This window comes from Chaetura pelagica, unplaced genomic scaffold (genome assembly GCF_000747805.2).
Source record: "Chaetura pelagica isolate M959 unplaced genomic scaffold, ChaPel_1.0 scaffold87, whole genome shotgun sequence".
Lineage (NCBI taxonomy): Eukaryota > Metazoa > Chordata > Aves > Apodiformes > Apodidae > Chaetura > Chaetura pelagica.
This window is the reverse complement of record NW_009954189.1, coordinates 179,458-197,192: the sequence shown is the minus strand read 5'-3', so window position 1 is coordinate 197,192 and position 17,735 is coordinate 179,458. Positions and strand designations below refer to the sequence as shown.

The following is a 17,735-nucleotide window of genomic DNA, read 5'->3' as shown; positions in this document are numbered from 1 at the left end:
TTCAGGTGACACTGCAGTCCAAAGCAACTCCTAAGAGTCTTCACCTCCTGCTTACCCCATAATGGACCATCCTCCTCCCCTTGATATCTAGAACAATTCAGCTCCCAGATGCTCTTCCCTCTCCACCAGCCCGGACCATCCTCCTCCCCTTGATATCTAGAACAGTTCTGCTCCCAGATGCTCTTCCCTCTCCACCAGCTCTTGTGCTCTTTGCACAAGAGGCACAGACCCAAGGTGGTCCTTCATATCTTGTTTCAATAAGCAGGAAAAATCACAGAATAGCTGAAGTTGGAACAGGCCTCTGGAGATCATCTAGTCCAATTCCCCCTTGCTCAAGCAGCATCAGCTACTGCAGGTTGTGTAAGGACCAGGTCCAGTTATAAACTGAAGCAGAACCAGTCTGGACAAGGGGATTTAGTGCCAGTCAGAGGCTGAGGGCTGGGAGGAGCAACATACATGTCTTCCCAGTCATCCTTCCACCTTCTGAGCAGGATACTGGCCCAAAGCTGGGGATAGTTTGAGGCTGAAAAAGGCATTTCAGTGTCTTCATCTCCAGTACCTACAGGAGCATCACAGGGTGGCATGCATGCAGAGAGGCTTAGACCAGCACATAAAGACATGCTGGAGAACAGGCTGGGTTGTGTCACATGCCATAAGAGACATGACAGTTTGAAATCTCAGGTGAACAAAGTGTGTAAGGTGGCCAAGCCTACCCAAGGAGACGAGCAAGAAAGGTGAGCAAGAAAGAAATTACATCCCAGGTCTGAGATGGAGGAGCCTGGCAGGGAGGTTCATTCCATCCACTAATTTCTTCCATGTCTTTCTCTTTCCTTATTGCTGCAGGAAGCTGCTGAAATCTACCCTCGTCCTTATGCCTCTGTTTGGTGTTCACTATATTGTTTTCATGGCTATGCCATACACAGACGTGTCAGGGATTCTTTGGCAAGTTCAAATGCACTATGAAATGCTGTTCAACTCTTTCCAGGTATTGTCATGGTTCAACTGTGGGGCAAGCTATGAGAATTTCAGTGGGGACAGGAGGGTAATCAGAGTGCAAGGTGTTGTCTTTGCAAGCAGGGCTGTCTCTTAAACACACGAGATTCTGTTCACAAAGTGATTTGACAGCATTTTATTGGAAGCTGCTCTGAAGTCTCCCCAGAGCCTTCTCTTCTCCAGGCTGAACACCCCAACTCTCCCAGCCTGGCTCCAGAGCTGCTCCAGTCCTCCCAGCATCTCTGGGGCCTCCTCTGGACTTGCTCCAACAACTCCATGCCCTACTTGTTTTGGGGACTCCAGAGCTGGCTCCAGCCTTGCAAGGGGGTCTCATGAGAGCAGAGTAGAGGAGGAAAATCCCCTCCCTCCACCTGTCATGCTGCTTTTGGTGCAGCCCAGATGTTCATAAACTTCTCACAGCTAGAGAGACCCCACCACCTTCCCTGGCACCTGCCAACGTCTCAGAAACTTTGCAGAACATCTGGCAGTGAAAATAGACCTTTTAACTAAACCATGACCCAGAGAGCTTATATATCTTGGCTACATCCTCAGCTCTGCAGGGAAATGGCTGATTTTACCTCTCTCTCAGGTGCTACTGAACATTACAAGGTATTTGTGCACATTATATCCAGCACATTATTAATGCAAGTGATTTCAGGGGGGGCACAGGAACACTGGGCACCACCATCAGGAAAGAGGTGCCCACATGTAGCAAGATTAACATGAATTTTCTTCTTCCTCCTAGGGATTTTTTGTTGCCATCATATACTGTTTTTGCAATGGAGAGGTAAGTCACCAGCTTCATTCTTTCCTTCCTTTGTTAGGTTGGTTCCACACAGAGATGACAGAAGAGACTCACATCAATTTATCCCCACTTATTCTAGAGACACCATCCTGGTTTGCACTCAGGGAAAGATCTGTCAGTCCACATTACAGAAAGTTCATGTCCCCATTTTTGATCATGTAAGACATCCAGGTCAACATGTCACCAATAAATGAGCTACTGGAAGTAGCTAATGCAGAAAAAGCCACATTTTTTCATTCTTTTTCCCAGCAGAAGTGCTGTTTAGTGCTGCTTCATTTCAGACCTGTGGCAAGAAGAAAAGTGGGTTGATAGAGTAGCTGCCTAACCAGCAAGCTCTTTTGATTGTCCTTTTTTTTTTTTCCTTCTATTTCCAGAGTGATATGCTCTAAATGTCCTTTTTTTCCCTTAATTCCCTCTATGACTTGAAAGTAAGAAACTAGCTGGTCAGTGGATGCACGTTGGAGCAGAGCAGAGCTACTTTCATGGCCCAGGAAAAGGCCTCTTAGGCCTAAGTTTTGGATGTTAAGGGGAAATGCAACTGCAGGTTTGTTGCTAATGTTCTGCAGCATAAAACCAAGATGGGGAATTGATCTCATCCTAACTCCAGTCATCTAAAAGTGGGAAGTTAGGTCTAAAGTAGTCAGCTAGCTGCTTTGTAGGGGAAACTTCAGGCACTTCCAAACATGGTGCATCCCACTGATGCTTGATGCTCATGGTACATTGAGGTGACTGGCTCCTGGGTGTGATCCTCACTGTCCCTTAAACCTTGGAGAGAGTTAACCCACCTTTTCAGCTCGATGTTTTCAGCTCTTCAAGCCTCCCAGTGTCAAATATTTCATTTGGAAAGGGCAGATTTAATGTGAATTTACTGTTCCTTCCCATTTCACACTCCTCACCCCTTCTCTGCATGGGTAACACCTCTTTCTGGTGACTCTCTGTCTCTCCCTCCTCTCACTTTTTTTTTTTCCCCCTTTTCTTCAGGTCCAAGCAGAAATAAAGAAGTCATGGAGCAGGTGGACATTAGCACTTGACTTTAAAAGAAAAGCACGAAGTGGGAGCACAACCTACAGTTATGGACCAATGGTTTCCCACACCAGCATCACAAATGTAGCCACAAGAGGGGCACTTGCCCTCCATCTCAATACAAGACTTATACCAGGGACCCTCAATGGACACAGGAATTTGCCAGGTTATGTAAAAAATGGCTCCATTTCTGAGAACTCCATGCCTTCTTCTGGACCAGAGCAGTACAACAAAGATGAGGAGTATCTGAATGGCTCTGGGCTTTACGATGGAGACAGACCCACAGTACTTGTTGAAGAAGAAAGAGAGACAGTGATGTAAAGAGAGAAGGAGGGGGGAAAAAAAAAAGATGAAGGATGAACAAGGTTCCTGGAGAGAATTTAGGGGGCAAAAGGATATCAGGCCACGCATCGGATGCCAAGGGTTTCCATACAGTTTCTCTGTTCCATGGAACAAGAGGTTAAGTTATATGGGGGAAAAAAAAAAGTGAGCCACCAATGTGGCCAGCTGTTGATCACATCCATCTGCTCAGTGATCTGAGTCTCCCTGGTGTCACCAGAGGCAGGGCTGTCCAGACCTTGCCACCTGCTGAACAACAGAGAAGCTGAGAGTTTGTGAAGGAGGGTTGGAAAGCTGCACGTGGTCCTAGGACCTCTTGCAGAGTGTGGGCAGCCAAGGAGGATGGGAGTCTCAGCCAGAAAAACAAGAGTCTGGCAGGGAGTGTATAGTGCCATCTTCTTGCAAGGGTACAAGGCACCCTGGGCATCAGCATCTTCAGATTCGTTTGCTCTTTCCCCGTAAAGTCTGCCTGGTAAAACACACAACACTGACCAAGCCCCTTGGCTAGCAAGCCAGAAACCAGTGCAATGTTAGGGTGGAAAATGTGGTTATCAGAACGTGTGACGTTTTTGTCCTTCCAGATGCAGCAGTGGAGAGGGGCCCACCAAGAGGGTTGGGGCAGGCTGGAGGACTTGCAGACCTTGGGTATGTGTGCCTGTGTGTGCCTGTGGCTAAAACCAGTTCAGAGGGTAGCTAACTCAGCCCTTTCTTTTTGTGGATGCTTCTGGAATCAGGCTTCAATTATTTTTTTAAACCTTGAAATTGCTTCTCATTCTCCTCTCTGAGTTTCCTGCTTTTCACTCATCGAAAACCCTCATGAGGAGGAAAACTCCATCAACAGCCTGCCTGTATCACCCAGGGGCACAAGCTCCTGGATACAGTCAGACAAACCTTCCTTCATCAGATCCCAAGGCAATATTTCCTGGATAAAAGCCCAGGGATTGTTTGTGGATGGTCTCCCTCTGAACACCTTCTGAACTTTCTTGTTCTTTACGATTTGGTCACATACACACACATGCAGAGGGACAAGGTTTTAGCTGGGGTAAGCAAGCAAAACTTCAACCTAAATCTTTGAGTTTGCCTAGAGATGCTCAGATGAGGAAATAATATTACATTGTCTCCAGAGGGAAGAGCAGAAGGAAATGTCTCCTTCCTACAGGAGACAGAGACCATGGAGATGTTGTCACTGTGAAGAGTTTTCCTTGCTGGTGGGTTTTGCAATGCCAAAAGGTCGTTTTCTGACACACCTCATTATGTCTTCAGCAGAGACAAAGAGTTACCATTGTTGGTGGTCAACAGGTCACTGTGCTGGGGGCCTTTCACAGCAGCTGAGCATCCAGTAAAGGGTCCCTGCCAGTTTCCAAGCATGATTCAGGATTATCCAGAAGTAGGACATTAGAAACAGTGACTTTCCCAACTGGAAGGGCTCTGGCTGAGCCAGCCTGGACCCTCTCTTCACCCTGTGTCATTACATCACTATTCCCTTGCTGCAGTCCAGGAGGCAGCTCCTCAGGGGGCTTATTCTTCTTGTTTCTCTTTGTTCCTTCTTGACAAGTTTCTAGTACTTGAAGCATTTTGACCTTACTTGGCAGTTGCTCAAATGGAATAGGAGAGATTGAGCAAGTTTGCAGAAGTCCTTAAGGATGCAGATGGGATCAATGGTATAATCTACTCTCTCTCCTGATCCTTTAGACAGAGCTGCTGGGTTCTACCAGCTAGCACTTCTGAGATTCAACTGGTCTTCTGAAGGCAAATTAAGGACTAACTTCCCCAGAACTTTGAAGGAGGTCAGCAAGAGCAGTTGTGATCTGGACTCTGTGTCCCACATCTTCTTCTAAGAACGTGCCAGGTTAGGACCTGATCCAAAGCCCAGTGGAGTCAAAGGCAAAACCTCATCCCCTTGACATCTCTGAGCTTTGCATTCAGACCATGTAGGGAATGTGGAGGCTGAGAGGCTGTCTTCTGTCAGGAACTGAAGCTCCTCTCCAGCAGCTGCAGACACACATGAGCAGGTCTTTCAAAGCCAGTGTTTATTTCACAGAATCACAGAACGATTTGTGTTGGAAAGGGACCTTAAAGTTCACCTGGTTCCAACCCCCCTGCTATGGGCAGGGACACCTCCCACTAGACCAGGTTGCTCCAAGCCCCATGGCCTTGAACAGGAACAGGGCAGCCACAGCTTCTCTGGGCAACCTGAGAATTTGTGGTGCTGTTCTTTTTGCCTGTGTGTGTCATCAGAATAAGTCAAAACTCATCATCACCCTTTGCCATCCAACGGCACCTTTAGAAATGTCAGGTTTTCAAGGAACAGTCTCTTTTTCACACTCTTGAATTCCCACTGCTGTTGTTATTCCCCCAGCCAAAGGAACAACAGCATTGCAGAGCCACCTTGCAAGAGAAGTCAACTCCAGTGCAAGTTTGGCATGGAGAGCTCACCAGCTCTGCAAAACCCGGGTCAGCCTGGCTGCACTCACTGCTTGCCCTTCCCTCCCAGGTGTTGGGGTGGCTCCTGGAGGCAACCAAAGGGGCAGAAGTGAGGGACAGGCAGCTGCCAGTGCACAGCTGCATGAATTAGCATCCCATCTGGCTGAAACCCCAGTGAGAGAGAAGAACATTGAATATGCTGGCTCTGGCTGTTCACCCTTCCAGAAATATGTTGTGCTTAAACCCTGCCAAGTAGATGCAACAACCCTCCTGATTTTCTCACTCAAATACATTTCTTAGTATAATCTCATTGCTGGAACAAAGGGGGAGAAAAAAAATGTTTTAAAAAAAACCCACCAGTGACTCATTATTTACTTGTGTTTCTTACTGAGAGCTGAAAATTAAGAACATGTTTGACAATCACTTAGCAAAGTTCAAGGAATTAGAAAAGTTATAAAATTATTTATCAACAAATACAACTCCCCTCATAAAATGTAGCCTCACTGAAGTGCATTCATCCCTGGAATATTTCAAATAAATGCCTAAAAACTGTTGCTAAACATAGCTGAATATTACATGCACAAGGGATATACAGGGAAAGAAATTTTTTCTTAATCCTTTCCATTCCAAATCATACATCATAAATATTTTCCTTCTGGGTGCTCATGTGCATGAACAATGTTTGTGCAAAAATTGGGAAAATGCTGATAAGAGAACAAGGGAACAGAGATCCAACGAAATCACCCTTTGATTTTAGTAAGCAGACCTGCGGTGTCTAGAAACAGAGAAGGAACCACCATTTGTGGTTGTGGTTTTCTCTGGATTCATCTAGTGGCCCCTTCAGACAAGGTTTGTGCCCATCCTGCTCCAGGTCCAGCCTGGGGTGGCAGAGCAGGTTGCTTTAAGTTGGGGTGCAGCAAACACACAGGCCAAGAGGCTTCCTCAAGTCTACTTCTAGCAGGAGGCAAAGATCCAAAGGAGCTGGTTGCTTGTCTTTTTCTAGTTTTCCCTCCTCCAGTTTTGTGTCTCTTCCCATCCTGTAAAGCAGCTGGCAGCTCTCAGGAGCCCTAGAGACCCTCTCACTTCTCTAAGCCTGCTGGGCTGGCACAGGCCACGTTGTGCACTGCAACATCCCAGCTGGCTGGCTTACATGGAGAGGAATCTCCTTGCCCACCTTTTGGGTGGGTGTCCTCTTCTCCAGTGCCACAGAGATGCTGGGCTCAGACAGGGAGTCTCACCCTCTGGCAGGTTCATCTCATGGTCCCAGCTCACCTCCTCTTCTCTTCCCACCCACAGCAGCACAGCCTTCTCCTAGGGAGTTCTCCCTTCTTCCTCTACCTCTCTTCTGGACAGACACACCCAGAGGTGTTGCAAGTTCCTCAGCCTTGTGTTTCTTATGGATTTCTTTTGACTTCAGCCTTGTCATTTCTGCTTTGCCTGGATATGTGCAGACAAGTGTTTTTACACCTTCTCTATACTGCTTGGTCTTGGTTCAGATGAGATCATGTCTTGTCCTACTCCTCAACATTCCTCAACTCTGCTTCTACTTATCTGATACACATTAGAGCCAAATCAGTTCTCAAAGTTCTCCCAAAAATTGAATTCTTCAGCCAGGGCTTGGCTTCATTTCTGTTGATTGGGCACTTGGCTGAAAAATCACAGAACATCCACAGTTCTGTTTCTTAAACTGTGAAAACACATTGAGAGGGAAGAGCTCCAATTTTGATTCCTCTTTATTGTCTTGACAAATTCAGTGACCAGCTTAAAAGTTCTTACATTTCAGATTCTGAGGCTTCAAAAAGTTAAGAAACTTCAGTGATAGGTTGGGTTCTCTTGCTTTTTCACTGGCTGGTTTTTCTGCACCTCTTCCCCCTAAGAACTTCCAAGCAGAACTAGTTACAATGAGCAGCATGACCAGTGGGTCCCTCAACCCATCTGAATGTCTCACTGTGGCCAATGACTCCTTCTTCTGAGGTAGGACCACACAAAATCAGAGGAAGCTCTTTAAGAGGTGACCTTTCATGGAGAGCTTGTATGAACCTGTGAAGCCTTTCCTGTGAAACCCTGTTTCTCATTGGTGAATGTGCTTTTTTTCCACCTGTTGGTGCCCATGAGTTTGCTGAAGACCAGTTTGTACCTTGCTTTGCAAGGTTGTGCAGCAGAAATGGGGTTCACACCCTCTCCTTCTGGCCTTACCTGCATTTTCCTGGTTTAGTTGTAACAGGAGGCAAAATGAAAAAGAAAAATATCTATCTGGGGCAGTACTTTCCAAACTTGGGGTGTAACAGCTCCTCAACTGGGTGGCCTATGGCACCAATTAGCATTGCAGTGATGGCTGCAAGTTGTAAACTGCTCAGCAGGTGAGGACTCTTCATTTTAAGGTCATGGACAGGTTAACTCAGGTCTTCTCCATGACACCTCCCTGCTACCAGCACCTGCCACAGAAGATCTCACATTGCACTCTCAGGCAGGTCTAGGAGAATCAGCTTTTTCATAGAATCAAAGATCATTGATTTTAAGATCATGGAGTCCAACCCTTCCCCCAGCCCTGCCCAAGCCACCCCTGCCCCACGTCCCTCAGCACCATCTCCAGGGCTTGGAAACCCCTCCAGGGATGGGGACTCCCCCCCTGCCCTGGGCAGCCTGGGCCAGTGCTTTTCAACAAGCTTCATGCTGTAACAGGTTTGCTGTTGATTTTGCTGTTATTAACACTCTTTTCTCTGCTCTCCTTGATGGGCTGCCATGTTCTACAGAGCAAACAGGGGACATCTCTGACACCCTTGGCCAGCTACAGAGATTTCAAGCATCGAGTGTGATTCTCCAGACAGAGTAGATTTTATATCTCATTCCTCTAGGGATGTCCTGAAATGAGGATAAATATTGCATTGTAAAGGAAATGATTTTATGAAAGACCCTATAAATAAATTTCCATCATAATTGGCCATTGCTGTCTGGATGTGCCTGGAAAATGTAAGAGTTCATTAACTATATATTTAAAATACAGGGCATGTCCAGCTCTGTGGACATCCATTGGAAGGCAGTTCTCCTGCTTTTGCCCATGGAAATGAAAAGTTGAACCTGACAGACAGCAAATATTGTTGGCCCAAAGGAACATACTTCTTTTTTTGAGGCAGCAAATCTTGCCATCTGTATAAAAACCAGTGGGCTTATCCTATGCCACCCAAACTATTTGTGTGACCTCTCATAAAATCTAACCTCAAGCTTGGCTCTTAGCTGAAGGTGGCAGAGGAAAATAAGCAGTTGCAAAGATACAAAATTAACTGGAGAATACTAAAACACAGCTCCATCATGGAGACTGTTCTAAAAAAAATCAGGGGGAAACGTAGATTGAATTTGCTTTTATTCAGGAAAAAGACAAAATGGAAAAGAAAAAAAAATGCAGGTTGGTATTTCATTGGGGTTTTTTTCCAGTTGGCCAGAAATTTTGATCCAGAAAGCTGGTCTCTGGTCTCCATTGTGTTTCCATGTGCTCCTTGGCCTGTCCACAAGCCAAAGGCCATTTGGAGTGAGCTGGGATGGAGAGAGCTGCATGGACATGCAACTCAGAACCCACCTGGGCCTGTGACCAGCAACTGGTCATTCAAAGTTCAGAGAAACCAAGCAACCCTGTCCTGAAACAGAAATCTTGCTCATGTGCTTCAGTTAGTGCTTAACCCCAAATTAATTTGCTGTCTGTAACAGGCAAAATGGTCCCTAATCACAGTGCTAACAGGCACCTTCACTGGCTGCTCTTTGGTCTGTAGGTGGTTTAGATTTTAGAGCAGGTATCTTCTATGGAGTGTCCAGCAGTTGAAGCTGAGCCAGACCTGGTCCTTTGGCAGAGCCAGCACACTCCCATGTACCTGCTTCATCTGTACCATAAGGCTGGACCAACAACCACCTCACATCTTTGAGGCTGCTTGTCCCTAGGGAGTGGAAAAGGCCACAAAAAGGAAACCAGCAGGTTGGACAACCTCTGTATCAACCCCAAATTCAGGTTGGTTGGAGTCCTTCTCTACACCCAACTCTTTTTTTTCCAACCTGGTTGCACAAAACAACCCCATAAGCTTAAAGATGTTGGTTATGTATTTCATTCTCCATTTTAACTAGATGCAGGTTCCAGTTTGGTTTTGTTAGGCTTTGTTTTTTTTACCTAGAAGCCAATCTCAATTCTCAGTTTCAAAATCAAACCAGAGCATGAGAATGGGAACATGATTAGCTCACATCAGCTGCTGTCACCTCATTGTACCCATCCCACCAGGTTCACAACAGAGGTGCCTCAGCAGAGGTGGAAAGTTGCTCTGTCAAAACAGTCTTTTATTCTACATGAATTTATGAGATAAAGGCAGAGAGAGCAAGGAAAAGACTCACTGGCTTTATGTCACACTTAAGAAGGGTTATAAACAGCAAAGCAGTAATTATTAGTTATGCTTAGTTCATTCCATCAGGTTCTGGTGAGCTCTCTGGTGGTTCCCATGCAGCATCTGGCTTCTCCTGAGCAGACAGAGTTTTGTGGTGGGCAGAATAGTTATAACAAGCACACAGAGTCATTCAGAACCAGTGTCTGGGGCAGGACATTTAGGAAAAGACCTGATGTTGATTCTATATTCGCTGGCAGAAGGCAGGAGCTTCTCCCCTGGAATTAACTGAATTAACTCAGTCTAATGCCAAGGCAAAACAGATCTGAATCTAGACCACAGCTCAAGACTCATGTACAATTTGCATAATGGAATTAAAATAAAGCTTCCAACTCTAGCTAGAAAAATACTTTGCTGAGAATTAAAGACCTGCCTTGCTGTTGGGGATTAAATAAAAGGACACTCAAGGATCAGTTGTCACATAAAACAATCCCATTTGATCTGTTCCTGAGCCACACTCAGCTGTTCCAATTGGTAGGGATTTTTTTCTTTTCTTTTCTTTTCTTTTCTTTTCTTTTCTTTTCTTTTCTTTTCTTTTCTTTTCTTTTCTTTTCTTTTCTTTTCTTTTCTTTTCTTTTCTTTTCTTTTCTTTTCTTTTCTTTTCTTTTCTTTTCTTTTCTTTTCTTTTCTTTTCTTTTCTTTTCTTTTCTTTTCTTTTCTTTTCTTTTCTTTTCTTTTCTTTTCTTTTCTTTTCTTTTCTTTTCTTTTCTTTTCTTTTCTTTTCTTTTCTTTTCTTTTCCCTTTTTCTCTTCTTCTCTTCTCTTCTCTTCTCTTCTCTTCTCTTCTCTTCTCTTCTCTTCTCTTCTCTTCTCTTCTCTTCTCTACTCTTCCTTCTCCTTTCCTCTCCTCTCCTGTCCTCTCCTCTCCCCTCCTCTCCTCTCTCATCTCTCTTCATTTTGCCAGGACTTGGGACACAAGTGGGGAAGAGAATATCAAGGGGAGCACTAAAATAAATATCAAAAAAGGTTCCTCTGAAACCTTTCCCAGGGACCAGGGAAAGGTTTGCAAACCTTCACACAGCATTTCATCCTCCAACTGACCTTATGTTTTGTTCACAGAAGATTTTGAGCCTTTCAGTACGACCTGCAGAGCTCACACTGTGTCTTCCCACTGGTTCCAGAGGGTGTGGGGTTACAGCTGGTCCTTCAATAGATCTGGGAACTCAATATTCTTGTTCAAATTTAGTATTCTAATCCACTCACATGGTTTCTACATCCTTCTCTAGGTTGGTACATCAGTGCTGCTGAGGGGCACACTAGCAGGGCTGTCCCTTGAACTGCCTTTGCATGTTGCAGTTGCCTCACCCACCTGGGGCCATCTCCTCTCTGAGCACATCTCTTGGGGGAAGCTGCCCCAGATGGGAGCCAAAGGCAGGGGTTGTGAGAGCAACCATCTATGTCCTCATTCAGAACAGATTTGCAAGACTCCAGCAAGGCAGGGTGAGGCTGGAAATCCATCCAGAGTCTGGCAGGGGCCAGGAACAAAAGAAAAAGTTATGGAAGAGCTGACCCAGATGATCATAAGTAATTAGTTGGGCTCATAAATCTGGCTTCTTTCCAAGCAGACCTCGCTATCCAGCACAAGGGATGTCTTGAGAGAGTAAACAGGGAGGTTGACAAAGTCAGTACAACTTTCTCTTCTTCATCTTTCTCCCTGGCACTTCTTCCTTCTTTTTGCACCTGAAAAAAAAAAAGGGTGCCTATTAGAACAAACTCAACATGAGAACCTGGGATTCAGACCCATTTCTCTTGAGTCTCACAGAGTCACTTCTCCCTACAGCAATAGCAGCCGTTCTCCTGGCACATTATCTAAGGAAGTTGTTGGTATTTGATTCTCTTCCTCAGGCTGATGGTTCATGATTCTGGGCTAGTGATGTGGTGTGTGTCAACAAAAATATGCTGACAGAATTTGGGATGGAACCCTGATCCCATGAAAATCAACACCAAAATGTCCCTTGATTTCCATGGAGTGGGATTCACCCATAAATTATGAAGAAGATAATTATTTAAACAAAAATAACCCCTTCTCTGTCCTAAATCCTTACTTGTCACCCATATTTCAGGCTGTTTTTTTGCTTTAGATCAACAGCCCTACAAGACCAGAAAGCAGAGATCAAGAGGCAGAAGCTGGTCTCCATGGTCTTCTCTCCTGAAATGCTTCACAAGTGGCAACATTAGACTTTTGCATTGGTGTCAGTGACTGCATGTGGGGATTTAAGATGTGGTAGATATTTGGCTAGAAAAAGGCATGGGATTAAAATGTTTGAGATAGATAGGATCAGTGTGCACTGGTTTTCCAGAATGCCTGGGCTTGCCTCCTCTGAAACAGAGACACAATTTCCACTTGAAAGACTGCTTAAAACAAGCTTCAGTGAAGGGTGATCTCCAAACAGGCAGACCTCAGGTACCTAAAACAGAAGACAAAACAATGACTTCACCAGGGAAGCAGCATCTATTTAAACCAGAGCATCCTGACAGGCATAAGCCCTTCTAAATATAGAGCTGGATGCTTCTTGCCAGGCCAAGCTTTTACCTTTTTATTGTTCTCTGTCTAAATGAATCATTCTTCCTTCAGGGCTGCAGGGAAGGATGAGCAAGAAGGCATTTGTTGTTAGAGGTGAGATGTTTTAAAGGACGGGTTGTACGAGGCAGAGCTGGTGGGAGAGGAAAGTCAGTTGGTGGCAGAAGAGGAAGGACAGGCATAGCCAAGCACCACCACCCAAACCTATCCCTTTGGCCTGTCCTCATGTTCAGAAATGTGTGTCAATCTCTTGCCCTCTGCATGAGCTGGGGCACGCACCGAGACAAACCAGCTGCTAAAACTCATTGCTTCATCTCAGCAACTTCAGGGCGACCCACCCATGGTGGTCCCCAGAAGTGATGCTGCCTGGGCATTAGAAAAAGGACTCAGCCATTCCCAGGGGTCTACCAGGCTCTGCCCAGGGACTCTGTTTTCAGGATATTGGCTCCTTTTTTCTAGTCTGAGCAGGAGGGAAAGGAGCTGGGGCGGGTTCTTCCCCCTCCAACACAAGCGTTTTCACTGGAGTGTTTCTTTAAGACCTTATTTCACTTCAGAAGAGGGACAAACCTGAAAACCTAAAGGATAAAACTGTGATTTCTTTTATGTGTTATGAGGACATTGCCTTGTGTGTGTTGTCAGGCAGGCATCTGGTTTACATTCCTCCACTTCTGCTTTCTGTATGGACCAAAGTAACGAGCGGAAAACGACAAACCACAGGTGTATGTAAAAGGGAATTAAAATAAAAAGAAACCTTTATTGATTCTCATGAGATATTGCTTCTGTGTCTTTCCCTGCCTACAGGACTCAGACCCTCAAAAATCCTTCAAGGGCACGCTTAGATGGATGTGGGTTAGGGATTCTTCTGAGTTCATGAGGAAGGAGCTCCATGAGCTTCTCCAGTTCATTAAGGACACAGGGAGATGGTAGTGAACATGTCTCTGGAAAGCCTTTGAGAAGACCTTACACAGGGTAGCTTAAGCATCCACTTAAGCTTGTGGCTTTCAGGAGCACCAGGAACAAACCTGCTCAGCTCCCATCCATACTTCTTGCTAGGCAGAAGCTTCTGGAGACATGTTAAGTCAACTGCTGACAGCCTTCTCCTCATGCATGGTTCAGATCTAACAGCATCTAAAGAAGAAAGCTGATTTACAAAAGGTGAAATTTAAACTCTTTCCTCCCAGAGGCTGGTAATGGGATTTTCTATTTATGCAGGAATGTGCTTTGGGTAGAAGGAAGAATTGGGCAAAAGAGCTTCTTGCCCCAACAAGGGACAAGGACTGTACATCACCCCTCCAGCTGCAGCCCCACTCTGCAATGTTTTCAGGAAAGCCAGCCAATGGCTACAGGTGGAAAGAGGGAGGCAACATTTTCTGCTCTTTTAAATGGATTAAAGATGAATGGTTGGCCTGGTTTCAAAAAGCACCCAGGTCTCAGCAGCAAGGGGTGGGAACACTGCTGAGCAGAGGCAGCTGGACAAATGCTCACTCCAGGTGGAACTCTGCAGCTCTTGGCTGAGAATCATAGAATCATAAAATGGTTTGGGTTGGAAGGGACCTTAAATATCACCTAATTCCAATCCCCTGCCACGGGCAAGGACACCTCCCACTAGACCAGGTTGCTCCAAGCCCCATCCAACCTGCCCTTCCCTTGGCAACCTGTCCCAGTGTACAGGAGCAACCTGTTCCTGTTCCAGAATGAGATGGTCTGCTGCATGCATTGGCTTGATCCCATTTGCTGACTTCAGTATCAGAACCAGATCACAGCCAGGTGAGAGGACAATCACACTGTGGAAGGTATTCACCCTTACAGAGCTCCTCAAGCTTATCCCAGAGGAGTGTCTATAATGTCACTTTGGTGTCGTGAGGGACTAGGTCTGACTCCCACCCCATTCCCATTGTTTACACACAAGCAAGCTTCATTCTCAGATTCAAACCTGAACTCTGTGATGTGCTAGAGATAGGCCAAGCATAGCCCCAGCCTTTGCCCTCAGCCAGGCTTTCTTTCACTTGAATAGGCAGGAGAGATTTAGATGAGATCTTAGGAAGAAATTCTGTGCTGTGAGGGTGGGGAGAGCCTGGCCCAGGTTGCCCAGGGAAGCTGTGGCTGCCCCATCCCTGGGGGTGTTGAAGGGCAGGTTGGATGGGGCTTGGAGCAGCCTGGGCTGCTGGGGGGTGCCCCTGCCCATGCAGGGGGGTTGGAACTAGAAGGTGGCTCTATGATTCTATGAGAGAGCACCTTGTATCCCATCCACCTCCATGTGTCCAGGCCTCAGTTCTTCCCAAGCACAAGATTAATGACTTCAAACCCAATACAAGTTGGTAAATGACCAGCCACGTAGATAGCAGTTGTTTCAGTGATCAAGTTCAGTAGGTCTGAGCCTGCCCCTCAGCTCATATGAAGACTGTGTTTCCCACATCATTTGTATTATTTCAGTGGAGTAAAAGGGTACATGGCATCTCCCTTGCCAGGCCCCTGAGCACCAGGTGGAGAATGCAGCAGAAAATTACAGAACAAAAATAAAGCAGAAGGCAAATTGGACAAATCAGCCTTTTCCCTCTTCCTGGTCCCAAAGCACAATGCCTTCCAGCTCTGCTGTTCTCCTAATGTGGTATCTGTGGCTATTTTGAAGGATGTTCTCATGCCACCTGATACTCTCACAATGTCAGTGTCAAGAGGGCACCTCATTCCCTCCACAACTATGTGACACCTGCATCCAACATGGCACAAACAATGCAGGGTGGTTCCCTGGAGCTCTACCCTTGCAGAGGGCACTGGCTGTAACTGGGCACCAGCAGCAAATGCTGCTCCTTGTGAGTGTGAAACATAATCACAGTAAAACCTAATTGGTGGAGACCTTTATAGAGTGTCATCCCCACTGGCTAAGCTGCTCAGTACTTTCTTGTGCTCTTTGTAGCCTTCACCCTCTCAATGATACCTTCCAAAACGAACTGGTTTCAGAGTCCCCAGCTAAGCACTCAAGTTTTGTTAGGCAGGAGGCCCAAATTAGTGGTGGCTCTTGGTTCATACAGTCCTACATGAGATCAGAGACCTCCTGTGTCCTACCAACAAAGGGTGGATTAAACCAGGGGATGTCAGCTGCCCTCATCCTGCACAGCTTGTTCCACAGCACCCAGCTTCTTTCTTACTGGCACTACCAACCAGAACAAACAGGACATGTGCACCATCCCAAGGGTTTCTGGTGTATGTTAGGCCAGAAGTTCACTGTGCTGGACAACTTATGGGCACAGGTGAAGCAAAGGCAGATATTGGTATCCCCTATGTGGACCATAATTAGCAGAATCATTTTCCCCATGAAGCAGAAGAGAAGATGATCAGCACAGTGGGGACTTTTCCTGCAGAGGACTGGTGGTACCAAGAGCTGGCAGAACAAAGGTGAATTGGGTGCATTCTACCTGGAGTTGGGCTCAACAACAAATGCAACCCTCTGCCACAGAGCACCTCAGCAGATCTCTAGATAACCATTTTACTCTCACCCATGCTGCCAGAAGTCTGTGAAGATGATAAGACAGCTCCTCTCCTTCAAGTCTTCTCAACACTTCAACAGTTCAACCCAACCAGAGCCAGGTTGTCATAGAATCATAAAATCATTTGGGTTGGAAGGGAATTTTCAAGGTCACTAGTCCAACTCTTCCACAGAGAGCAGGGACATCTTCCACTAGACCAGGTTGCTCAGAGCCCCATCCAACCTGTCATTGAGTGTTTCCAGGGATGGGGCCTCTACCCTGTTCCTGTGTCAGATTAGACCTAAATGCCCTGAGTTGCAGCTGAGGTGAACCTGGAAAAGAAGGTGGTGGTGATGCATCAAACACAAATAAATAAGCTACATTTCAATGGACATAAAAAACATGCCTATTTTTCCCCCATGAGAAGCAGAAGTCTCATTTTTCTGCTGGCTGAGCAGTTGGCAGCTCCAAATCTCTTCAGTTCTCTCTCGAAGAACAAAAACTTTGCAAAGAATTTTCCATTTCTCTGTGCTCCACTGAATGCCATGAAGATTAACAAGTAATATTAGCCCTGCTGAAGTACCTTCATCTGCCCATGGAAAACAGGGGACATCCAAGCAGCCAAACTTTGAGCAAGAAAACGAAATGAAATCCAAACTATGTCTGTTTGGAAGCAACACCCCTTGGAGGAAGAGAAGGACTGATGGCTGCCAAAATGCTAACAGCTGGTTTTGATATGCAGGACCATATAAATGTTCTGTAGGAGGGAGAGTGGATGCACCAGTGGTGAATGATTTATCTGAAGCAGCAGGTGTTCTGCAGAGCACGTTTCAAGCTGTCATGTGTGTGTGTGCTGAGGGAGGAGGGCTTCATCCACTGCTGAGTGGTGACCACCTATGCAGCAGGATGGAAGCCAACTGGGCTGCTCAGTGAGCCTATCTGGAGCATGTCTATCAGCTCCAGCATCGAAATAGCTCGTGTAATACTTGTTGGATGTGTTTTATGGCCAGCCTGGGAGATAGCAATGCACTGAAATCACCACTGTAAAACAGGAACCTATAACTCAGATTTGTAAAGGCTGTTCATTCCTACTTGATGGCCAGATCCTACTAGTTTGAGAAGGAACCGAATGGAAGGTCCCTTCTAACTCTGACTTTCAAGCTTGATTTTGCAAGGCCTCTGTCCCCTTCCAAGTCTCCCCAAGTATTTCTCCAATCCTTCCTGTCTCCTGAAGGAATAAGCAATCCTAGAGGACTTCTTAGCTCACCAGAAATTGAACAAACCAGTCCTCGTGCCATAATTAACCTTTTTGGAGGAACTGTGGCATCATTAGATTAGACATTGGGAGGAAATTCTGTGCTGTGAGGGTAGTGAGACACTTGAACAGGTTGCCCAGAGAAGCTGTGGCTGCCCCATCCCTGGCAGTGTTGAAGGGCAGGTTGGATGGGGCTCTAATCAACCTGACCTAGTGGAAGGTGTCCCAGCACATGAAGGGGGTTGGATCTAGATGACCTCTGAGCTGCCTTCCAACATAATCCATGCTGTGATCTATGATTCTGGAGGAGAAGTTAGTTTCTAAAGAAATTATATCTCCAAAGGTCTGAGCTACCCCTTTCATGAGGGTCATAAGAAGCTCATCTAACACATGAGATCCCACACTGTAGGATAGCCCAGGAGTTAAGCTCTAGCTGGAAAACCATTCCTACCCAACTGTAGGAATTATTTTTTACCCAAGGCAACTCCAGACAG

The 17,735-nt window shown here is 46.0% G+C and overlaps 1 protein-coding gene across 1 annotated transcript in view; it reads left to right on the top strand.

The window, feature by feature from the left end:
• The window catches only part of PTH1R (parathyroid hormone 1 receptor), a 54,959-nt gene extending 51,817 nt beyond the window's left edge, over positions 1 to 3,142 (top strand). The window contains exons 11-13 of the mRNA XM_010003056.1: positions 844 to 985; positions 1,739 to 1,780; positions 2,780 to 3,142. Of these exons, the coding sequence (XP_010001358.1) occupies positions 844 to 985; positions 1,739 to 1,780; positions 2,780 to 3,142 (547 nt within the window). The remainder of the gene's footprint in view (positions 1 to 843; positions 986 to 1,738; positions 1,781 to 2,779) is intronic.
• Positions 3,143 to 17,735: the final 14,593 nt, after the last annotated feature.